The 11,445-nt window shown below is 42.0% G+C and overlaps 1 protein-coding gene across 1 annotated transcript in view; it reads right to left on the bottom strand.

Moving 5' to 3' along the window:
• Positions 1 to 496: 496 nt before the first annotated feature.
• The window catches only part of SLC9A9 (solute carrier family 9 member A9), a 598,822-nt gene continuing 587,873 nt past the window's right edge, over positions 497 to 11,445 (bottom strand). The window contains exons 15-16 of the mRNA XM_030816700.1: positions 4,138 to 4,243; positions 497 to 2,193 (exon numbers count right to left, since the gene is read on the bottom strand). Coding sequence (XP_030672560.1) covers positions 1,966 to 2,193; positions 4,138 to 4,243 — 334 coding nt within the window. The 3' untranslated portion in view covers positions 497 to 1,965. The remainder of the gene's footprint in view (positions 2,194 to 4,137; positions 4,244 to 11,445) is intronic.

Genomic DNA, 11,445 nt, shown 5'->3' with positions numbered 1-11,445 from the left:
TCCACTCCTGCCCCCTACTAAGGTTTGCCTTTTTTGGGTGGATCTTTTCTTTCCTTGGTGTCTTTCTCCACACAAAGAGAAAGAAAACGCCAAGTTTGCCTCCCTTCCTTTTAGCATGATAGGGACAGAAAAAAAGATGAACCTTTTATCTTTTTGCCTTTCTTTTCTTTCTCCTGTAGTATCTCCTTCCCCTATTTTTGTAGCTTTTGTGAACCCTGGTCATCCCTAGTGGGAAAGGCGGTGTCTGTGCCCCTCTGCTTGACTCAGGTTTCCCTTCTCTGGGACGCCTCCCCAGCCCATCCCTGCTCTCTTCATTCCTTCAGTGACTTGTCCTGCTAGCCCGTTAGCTGTTTCTGGCCCACAGGATCCCTGCATCTCCCGTACATTAGCTTTCAGTGCCCGCTTCAGCCGGCACTCTGAGTACAAGAGCTTAGAACCACCAAGTCACCTGGAAAGAGAAAATGACTTTAAATAAAGCATTAGCCAAACACAATCATACATTATAACAAAAATTTATTAGGATTAAGTCAAATTAGAAAACTTCATGCTCCACCACTTGTCATATTTACCTGAAATGACAAAGTTATACTTAGCTTGAGTATAAAACAACTTGTGCCCCAGAGATTCTGTTTGGAAAGCAAAAAAATTGATGCACATAGCGGTGTGCCTGATACCACCACAGTGAATGTTTAAGGCCTAACAACAGTGGTCAGCAAAGCATACATTACTTTTAAGCTTTGGGTCCAAGGAAGATGTCATTCCTTACCTCCTTCAAAAGCAGACTCATCATAGCCTGGGCACCTAGGCCTGGAGCCTATTTCTTGGAGTCGAATATGAACATCTGGATTTCAAGAGGTGCTAGGCTTGAGGTATCTTTATGGCTTAAAAGGCACAGGTCATGCAGCTGAATTAAAAGCTATCGTGTTGGTCTCTGGAATGTAGGCCATGAGCCACGCCTTGTAAGGGGGAGTCCTGAGGCCCTGTCCTTGGCTCCTCAGTGTAACCCACACATCACTGGCTCTGTTCCTCTCGCCCTGCCCCTGCACTGCTCATCAGCTGTGAATGCTGGAATTGGAGGACAGGTTGGGGCTCCTGCACAGTCTGCTGCCAGGTAGAGAGCAACACAGGCTGCAGAATCCTACCTTCCAGCATATGGGGGGACCTGCTGCACAGCCAAGAAGTGACTCACATGCAGGCAAGGACGGGAAGCCTTGTTCTTCAGGCACAATGTGGTATGGGGAGAAGAAACTGGTTTTCTTGGAATGGTCCTACCAAGCTTGAAAGTGGTGCTGCATTTAGTGCAGGGCACACCCAGCCATAGGCAACCCCTTTGAGCGATGGGAGAAGTAGCATAAGAAGGATGCCAACAAGAACAATAGGTTCTTCAGTTCAGCGTGGGCTCTGGGAAACCATCAGCAGTGGGTACGGAACACTTGTCCGGGCTCTGCCCTGGGGTCACTGAGAGCAAATGGGAGTGAAGTCCTCAAAATAAGAAAGTTATCGCTTACTAAATAGCTGTACATTCCCTTCAGCTTAGGAGCAAAATGTTTACTCTCAGAAGCTTTCTTTTCTTATTTTTAAACTCTCCTTAATGGAGGGAATGAAATCCAGAATAGAAGTGAAGGGCCTGGAGAGCTGCATACGCAGCAGAAATGCCCTGAAGACCCAGCACAGCTGTCCCATCCTCCAGCAGCTAGACTCCTGATACCCCCATCCCCACCCCAGTCAATCCAGTAATCAAAATGGTTGCTGTCAAAAAACTAAATTCATTTGCATAATAGAGAGGGATAATAAAATCTCATTTCTTCAGGCACCAGAGGATCCATGTGACAAGGCTTTGATTCTCTACAATTTATGTTCTTAATACGTTTTCCAGCCTCTCCCCTATACTGCCTCATCAGCTTGGCTTGTATTCCTCAGTGAGCCTTGCATTACTTGTGATTACATCTGTACTCTTCATGCCAATTAATTCAACGGGGATTGACCCAAAGTTTGCTCAAGCTTGAGTTCATAGCCTCCCAGGCCGAGGTCTCCCTCATAAATGTTTTCCTTGCCTGGCGTCTGGGGTGAAACTTTCTGGTCCAGACCTAGCCTTGCAGGAGGACTGCAGGGTGAGGAGGCTTGCTCCTGGTAATTTATGGCTAGTTCATCCTGGTTTACAATGCATTCCACATCATCCTTTTTTAGCTGTTCCTGGTTGGGAAAAGAGAGAGAGGTGTCACTTCATGATGAAGGCAGAAAACAATAGCAGTCCTACAATTTTTTTTTTTTTTTTTTAAACAGAATGCATGTTTTTCTTTCTGTAACTGCCCTGTCTGGCCTTGGCTGATGTTTCTGCTGCAGGCCTGGTACAGCCTTTCCCTGAGTCAGCATTGAATATCTGATGCTGTACAGCCATAAGGGGTCTCTAAGCCTGAGGTAAGAGGTGTTAAAGAGCATGCTACTTACATTCCTCTTTGGGTTAAGGATGTTTCCACCACTGGTATTAACTAGGGTTGACAGGAATTAGGAGTTAGCATAATCCTATGATCTCAGAATAGGGGAAGATTCTCGTGTTGGTTTTGTAACATTCCTGCCTATCAAAAAATCCTTGAAAGACAGTTATTGCTACTTTTTTTTTTTTTTTTTTTTTTTTTTTTTTTTTTTTTTGAGACAGAGTCTCCCTCTGTCATCCAGGCTGGAGTGCAGTGTTGCTTACTTCAACCTCTGGTCTCTGGGGTTCAAGTGATTCCCCTGCTTCAGCCTTGCGAGTAGCTGGGATTACAGGCATGTGCCACCACCACATCTGGCTAATTTTTGTATTTTTAGTAGAGACGGGGTTCTGCCATGTTGGCCAGGCTGGTCTTGAACTCCTGACTGCAAGTGATCCATCCACTTTGGTCTCCCAAAGTGCTGGGATTACAGGCGTCAGCCACCACGCCTGGCCTCCTGTTACATTTTACCTTAAAAGTGTGTCTTCTCAGCATATTTCTTGGGATGAGTATCACAAGTCTAGAAATGGCTGGAAGTCACCATAGTGGATAATGCCAGAAGCTAACTGGATCTGGCAAATAATAATTTTTCTCATACAGAGGTTCCCTTGAAAGAATTAAGATCCCAACTCTTCTTCCATTGGCTTTGGGAAGGCCATACTCAACTACTTGTAGAATGGGCCCTTGCCGGGGGATTTTTAGGGCAGTGGTTTCCGACTTTCGCCTGTCCCAGGATCACATGGAGGGCTTGTTAAAATACAGATCATTGTTCAAGCTCAGGGTTTCTGAGGCGGCGCCTGAGAGTGTGCATTTCTAGCAAGTTCCCAAGTGAGGCTGCTGGTCTGGAGACTACTGTTTGAGAACCACTGCCTTAGGCTTCTGTGCCCTGAACACACCTGAGATGAGTTTTTGTCTGTGTACAGGGCTAGCCAGCTGGACACTTCTAAGGGCACTTGCAACCCTAAGACTGCGCTCTTCTCCAATTCCCTGACCTCTGATCTGTTAGTAATGATTCTAAGTGCCTCTCAGCATTTTTCATTCCACTCCCTTGAGCCATAAAGCACAGGCCTAATATTCAAAACCTCAAAATGCAGCAGTTTGTGAGGATGCTTCTTTTACATTTTCTAAGGTCATTTTATGGTTAAAAATATTGGTAACAATAAAAAAAGAATAAGCCAACATCAGCAACAATTGACAAGAGAAATGCTTCCTAGTGCAGTGAATTTTTAAAAAATGCTTCCTCCTCAGGCCAGGCGCCGTGGCTCACACCTGTAATCCCAGTACTTTGGGAGGCCGAGGCAGGTGGATCACAAGGTCAGGAGATCGAGACCATCCTGGGTAACACAGTGAAACTCCATCTCTACTAAAAATACAAAAAATTAGCCTGGTGTGGTGGTGGGTGCCTGTAGTCCCAGCTACTCGGGAGGCTGAGGCAGGAGAATGGCGTGAACCCGGGAGGCGGAGCTTGCAGTGAGCCGAGATCACACCACTGCACTCCAGCCTGGGCAACAGAGCAAGACTCCGTCTCAAAAAAAAACAAAAAACAAAAGCTTCCTCCTCATTCCTGCAAGTAGCAGGCTTTTTGAGGTTCCTGGGCTCATCAATATTCACCAAGTCTGTTCTACAGGGGATATTCCCTCACCCTAGAGGCCTGAGATTTACTTACCCCATAGGCTTGAGGACTGGTAAGGAGCCTGGAAATTGGACCACACCATTCAGGAAATGTTGTAGTCAGCGGAGGACCAGAGTGGGTTAAAATTGGTTTCAGATATCTGGGAGGCCTGTTAAGGAATACTTGTCAAAAGCAAGTTAGGATTTAGGAATCTTTCTTACACAGCACAAACCTTTGTATGCTGAGACAGCTACGTTTACCTTTAAATCCCCTACTCCCTCACTTAGGAAGCAATTTGCCCTGCCAAAATTGCTGTTTATAATCTTTGTTACACATACTTTTCCAGCCTTCCTGATAGCCTTTAATCATGAAGAAATGGTGAACGGCCCACGCTGCGTCAGAAGTGTAAATGTGCTCTTCCCATCCTATCCCCAACTCAATGTCTCATTTGCTTAGAGAATGCATTCTTAAGAATTACCTTAAATGATAACATAAAAGATTATATTTTCTTAAAACTGTACACACACATAGCTTAAACTGCCAGTAAGTTTTACAAAGATGCAAGAGGTATTTTATAAAATGTTCAGTTATTTTAGAGCTAGGTAGTGAACATAGATTGTTTTCCAAAATACTTACTTTTTCACTATTCAACAGTTACTTTCTACTTCATACATCAATGGATTTCTATACAAAATTATGTAAATAAGTTGATGCTGGGTTTATTCTATTGTCTAGCACCTGTCTTTCTCATCTCTTCATTCCAAAGTGCTCTAACAAGTTAAGAGAAAAACTTGTTCACCTAAAGCCATAGTTTCCCTCCAGTCTATCAATAATGAAATCTCCAGAGCTGCCTCAGGTTGCCTTATTTTAGTTTTTTTGCTCAAAGGAAAGCAGTGGAATTATTTCACCATTCCATCAGAAATGACTTTTAAGCTTTATATTACTTCCTCGGCTGGAGAATATTTCACTTCATCGACTTTCCAAAAAGCTATATTAAATAGGGAAAGGGAAAAAATGGAGAGGAGTTATCATTGGTTGGATCATTAAGATCCGCAGCTGTGCTCAGGCACTCAAGGCATGAGATGATCGTGGAGATGCCTCTAGTGGAGTCCATCCATAGCTGGATAATTCACATGCCATTCTCATGATGCCCTGAGCATGTGGGCATAGAGGAAAGATGCAGCCCAGTGGAGGCCAAAGAATCTGGTACTTCTGGCTTGATGCATTTGTCACCAAAGCAGGCCATGCACCTGAATGAAGCCTTGTTATGATGCGAGGAGAGTGACTGGGAAGATGTTAGGAGGGCCTGCAATTCCAATTGCAAATAGAAAAGTTGATCCCTCCTTTCAGATGGGCAGCTGTTGTGCCCAGTTAGGCGAAGATATTAAAGTTCAGAGCCTGGTATTTGGTGTAATATCTTATAAATATATCTACAAATCTGAAAAGCTCTTGATGTCCTTTTAATTTTCATTAGTGTTATTTCTTTCATTTTACATATGAAGGAATTGAGGCCTAGAGATATAATTTTAAATAATCCAAAGGTTCCCTCTGCTATTTGAATCCTCCAGTATCACCCCTAGAGGACAATTCTCAGGGCAGGGTCATGGTTTGCAACCAGCTGGGTTTTGTGTAGAGCAAAACACAAGATCTTGCCCCTGCTGGGGAGCTGCAGACTCAGGCTGGGGTAAGTGATCTTTCTAGGGTTTATAGTTTGTATGGGTCAATAAAAATGTCTTTATGGAGGCGAGGTGGACAAGATATATGTATGACTGGAGTACAAATTAAAAAAAATCCAGCCAATTTCATTTCCAGGTGGCAAGATGGAAAAGTGACAGCAAGTAAACAACATTTTTAGTGATGTCATGTTAAAAGAAAAAAAAAAAGTTTGTCAAGGCTCTGAGCTTGAAAGAGGCCTGAGCAACTTAAAGCCAAAATAATGTTACAAAAGTAAAATACGAGTTTAGGATTGTGTAATGAACACCCTTAAAAAATCTGGATGAGGTTATCTCTTTAAATCTATGCATAGTAGTCCTCCTTTATTTATGGTTTAACTTTTTATGGTTTTAGTTACCCATGGTCAACCACAGTCCAAAAAAATTAAATGGAAAATCCAGAAATAATTCACAAGTTTTAAATTGTGCGCCATTCTGAGTTGAGTGATATCTCGCACTGTCCATTCCATCCCACATGGGATATGAATCATCCCTTTGTGCAGCGTACCCCTACTGTCTACACTATCTGCCCGCTAGTCACTTAGTAGCCATTGTGGTTATCAGATTGAAAAAGCATAGTGTATACAGAGTTTAGCATATGTGAGGTTTCAGGCATCCATGGGGGTCTGGGAACGTATCCCCAGCAGATAAGGGGGTACTACTGTATAATGCTATTGGGGTAAGTGCTTAAAGGCTAAATGTGTAGCTTTTAGTGACTACGAGGACTAAACCAAACAGTGTCACTCGGCTCCTCTGTGCAGGCTCCGGGATTTTGACCCAGGCATAAATGCCAGCCCTGCCACTTTACTGACCATATGGCCTAGTTACTTCTCCCCTGAGCCTCAGGCTTTGTTGTGAATATTGACTGAAATAGCATATGTAGAAATGGTTTTAAACCTTGATATGCTCTAAAAATGCTACTTACTTAAAAAACTGTCTGAGTAATGTTTTCTGGAGAAACTGGTGTCTCATTGTTCGATAATGATGGGAAAACGATACTGAAGGTAGAGATGAGAGCTTTGTGCTCCAGTCACTTGGTGTAGCACCCAGATTCATGGACTACTCAGTGGATGGAAAATTCAAGGTGGTTCTATCCCCCTAAACAGCTATTTTTGTTAAAATTTATTGTACAGGGGGCTAACATGAGGTGGTGAGTGAGAGGTGGGTAGAATTAGTTGATGTAAGACTCTCCTGGGAATTACGTGGCATCATTTTGCCTGTCCTGGTATCCCAGTAGCTGTGAGTCAACTGAGGCATACTCTCTGTGGCCGTGAATGGGATACACAGAGCGCGGTCTGCAGCCATAGAAAATGTGGAGCAGAGTCTGTTCTCCAGCATCTTGGTTTGCCCAGTGCTTGCTATATATTATGTGCACAATGGATGTTTGGATTTAGAATATAGGAAAATATTCAGGGGTGTATGAGAGATGGAAGTAGATTCAGAGGAACGGTGCCAGGGAAGAGTGAAGGGGCAGATTACAGCCAACAAATGAGTTTTCTGAGTGCTAGAAACCTAAGAAAGGGGAAATCAAAGTTGGACTACTTGGGCCTGAGTTATCAGGCAGAGGGGACCTTAGGAAGAGTGGTAGTGGCATAAAATAAGGTGATTTAAAAAACCGTTTTCTTTCACTCACTCATTTGTTCCATCATACACTCACAGGTTTTTGTTTCATGTGCCAAGCTAGTGAGGAACAGAGACAAGGCACCCATACAAGGAAAGGAACCATTACATTACAGAATGGAAAATTCCCTTTGCTCCAAACTGTGGTCTCCTGAAGGCTGTCCCCTTCACCTGGATACAGTGTGGCACTTCTTAGATACTTACGAAATAGTAGTTGAATTAATGAAGGCAACAGGCTCAGAGAAGGTAAAGAAATTGTCCAATGGAACCTGCTGATTAGTTGACAGCAGAGCTGGGCCTGAATTCAGGGACTCTTCTACCACACTGAGCTATCCTCCTTCTGTTACGAAGACACTGAGTAATGGGACTTGCCTAATTGGATAACCAATTTGGAATTGGGGACTTCCTGAGTTCTTCATTGCTGAGCAATGTCTGGAAAGTGGCTGGATCTCCAGGGTTACCTGAATTATTAAAAGGTAAGAAAACTCTTCTATCTATTAAAAAAACCCAACTGCAGATTTTGCAAAATGTGTTATTTTTCTCATCAGCTTCCAGAATTGGGGGGGAGGTTCCCCGTTGGGTATTTTTAATATGACTAGTTTTGCTTCTCTAATAAGCTAGAAATGCATCAAGACAAAAAATGTTCAGCTCTGGGGGAAAAAAACAATGACTTTTCTCATCTTTAAAGGGCACAAGTTTGAGAATAGCAGTATGGTTCAGGAGACGTAAGTAAAAGCTGGAACTCTACCCAGAATTTAACTTGCGTGAAATAGGAAAGACAGTTAGCAAGTGCATTTTCTCCTTTGGTCTGGGCTAACAGCAGGTCCAGAGCTAAATTTGGTGTTTAACTGAATAACATCCAAAATACCTGGTGACATTGATTGATCTTTTGTTGTTGTTTGCTTTAAATCGTCATGTTTTGTCCACTGTATGTTGCTAAAACCAATGGGTACACAGCTTGCTTAAGCCTATGGCTTGTATGATGTGGCTTTGCATAGGTCGGTGAGAAGCAAAAACCCAAAGATCCAGCTCCACAAATGAGCACCTGCTCTTTTGAAGGACTAAACTCCATTGCACCTATGTGGACTGAATGTCTGCATCCCCCCACCCTCTAACATAGCTAGGGTTATGTTGAAGCCCTAGCCCCCAGTGTGATATTTGGAGATGGGGCCTTTGGGAGCTAATCAGGGTGGGGCCCTTATGATGGAATTAATACCCTTACAAGAAGAGATGCCAGGGAGTTTGTTCTCTCTCTCCCTCTTCCCACCTTCCACAGAGAAGAGGTCATGTGAGACCATAGCAAGAAAGCAGCCATCTGCAAGTCAGGAAGACAGGCTTCACCAAGACCTGACCACTCTATTCTTCCAGCCTCCAAAACTGAGAAAATTTCTGTTGTTTAAACCACCCGATCTATGGTATTTTGTTATGGCAGCCCAAGTAGACTAAGACGTCACTTATCTTGGGCCCTCTTTAAAAACCTTTACTTTTAGAACCCTGTGGAGCTGTGTTCTATTTTTCTCTGAACTTGCCTCATCGTGAAAATCATCTAGAACATTTGTTAAAAATTCAGATTTTAAAGACCTCTCTTGGAGATTCTGATTCAGCAGGTCTGGGAAGTAAACCAAGACACCGAATTTTCAGCAATCAATCATCCCAGGTGACTGATCAAGTGAATCTGGAACACAGTGGTCTCTCTGGAGTATTGCCCTCCCATGTGAGATTCAAATCTTAAATAGTAGACAATGTTCTTTTTGTCTCCCTATGTCCATAAGCCATCATTTTTAGGGTGAGGACAGGTATAAGGTAAGCCATCATCCCATTTGTCTCAGAACCCAGACCTATATAATGGTCTCTGCCAGTTGTTGCATCTTGTCTGAGGGCTGGGATAGCTACTTGACTCAACAAAATGAATACTCAATGTTATACTTGAGAGTGGATGAACAAATGATCATATCTCAGCTTGTGGAAGAAGACTTTTTGCCTACTGGGAGCATTTGCAAGTGTTTATAGACTTGATAAATGGTCTTGTTATAACGATAAAATGCTTGTCGTCACACAGTTGTGTGAAGAAGGAAAGCACATTTATCTCCATCGAGGATTTCAGGAATACTCTACCCTACACCCTTTCATTTATATAGCATTTCCATATGTCTTATTTTCTCTTTACACTTGTAAGTGGGTACTATAGTCCCATTTTACAGATCAAGAAATGTGTAAACAGATGGCTTTTCTATTCCCTTCTATTCTTACTACGATCTGGACACTAAAGATTGCTATATACTGTGGGGTGCTGGCAAGTGGTTTAACAATTGACTCTCTGTTGGGGAAGAAAGGCTGGATTTGTAGCATTTCCCAATTTCCATGGTGTATAAATACTCCCACCATGGCTGATTTCAAGCTACTGACACGAAGTTACTGACCATGGAGTTGAAAAAAGTGTACAAACTGTTGGTGTGAGCTGGCTTGGCTTCACCATGCCACTGGTTATAGATCTCGTGAGTTCTTATGGATATTTCCAACTCAAGTATTTCTGTTTTTCAAGGACACAAAGAATAAAATGAGAATATTCCACAATGATTCATTTGCTTTCCCCTAGATCACAGACACAGCAATCTCAGAATAATACCGATAATGCCACCATAATAATTATCTAAAACATTAAAATATTTTTGCCATATCCTTGAATTCTGACCTCCCATTTACAAAACTCCTGCAGTATAACTATAGATAGTTGTCATATATTTATATTGTCTGGACATATAACCATTACAGACTGTTGTTTCCCTCTTAACTATCATTTAGTCCTAGCTAAATGATCAGGTGACTGCTGATTTTATGCCTACCTCCAGGCCTTTTGTCAATTTCTCTCTAGTCATCTTGATTGTCTGAAGCTTGTTTTTCAGTAGAGTTCTCAGCAAGGGTTCATGGGAACAATATTTTGAGGTCTTGTATGTTGATAATAGTTCGTGCCTATTTTGAAAGTCATTTTGCTGGAAATAAAAGCATTGGTTTATACTTTGAGCACATTAAATATATTTTATTTCTTTTGACATGCAAAGTTGTTCCTGAAAAGTTTAATGAACTTGTGGCAGCTTTCTTTCTACCACAAATCACATGCTTCCCCCTGCCCCCCCAAGATGCCCAAAGGACTTTTTCTTTAAAGTTCATTAATTTTGTTAAAACTTATCTAATGTTGGTTGTTCTAGGTTGATGTCTCAGGTACATTGTGTGCTCTTTCAATGTATAGTTCCAAGGGTGTTATTTCAAGATCGTTTTTAGGAGCATTCTATTTCCTTGCTTTGCGTTTCTTCTTTAGGGACTCCTGTTCTCTAGATGTTCAATTTCTTAATCTTCAATATGTGTCACTTTCTCTTGAATTACTTTTATTTCTGATGTTTTTCTTCCCCTTCACCTGGTATTTCTCTTAAGATATTATCAATTGTGTTTATTAACTTTTGTATTCCTTCTAATTTAGACTTGATTTATTAAATGATTTTTTCTATTTCTAGAGTTTTTCTAATTCTTTTGTGTCTTGTATCATTTTCTTAGTCTCTGAACTTGTTTGATGTAATATGTTATAATTTTGATCTATTTTATGAGCATGTCTTTCTGGCATATTTTCATTGTTTGTAGGAACATTATTCTATTCCACACCCTCATTTTTCTTATAATAGCTGTGTTATAGGAACTGACCTCTATTCGTTTCTGTTGATCACTTTTACATGAAATTCATTTTCCTAAGAGAATGAGGCAGGATTTAGAAAACTTTCTAAGCTTCAGAGTTCTCTCTTTGGTTGTTTTTTCACAGTGTGAAGTATGGCAGTTTGCATGATGAGCTTTCCTGCTGTTTCCCTCCCCAGCTGATCCAGACCTAGTCTGTCTCTCCCTTGTCTCTACTGACCCTATCCTGCTCAATTCTAATTCCTCCTGGCAGTTTTTCCTCAGTATAGGGCTCTGTCCTAGGAGGGAGCCCATGTGGACCCATTTTGAAAGCTCTCAGGGGCCTTGACGACTCCAGCCCCTGTCTACC

This window comes from Nomascus leucogenys, chromosome 8 (genome assembly GCF_006542625.1).
Source record: "Nomascus leucogenys isolate Asia chromosome 8, Asia_NLE_v1, whole genome shotgun sequence".
NCBI lineage: Eukaryota > Metazoa > Chordata > Mammalia > Primates > Hylobatidae > Nomascus > Nomascus leucogenys.
Note: the sequence above shows the minus strand (reverse complement) of the source record. Positions and strands in the feature narration are given on the sequence as shown.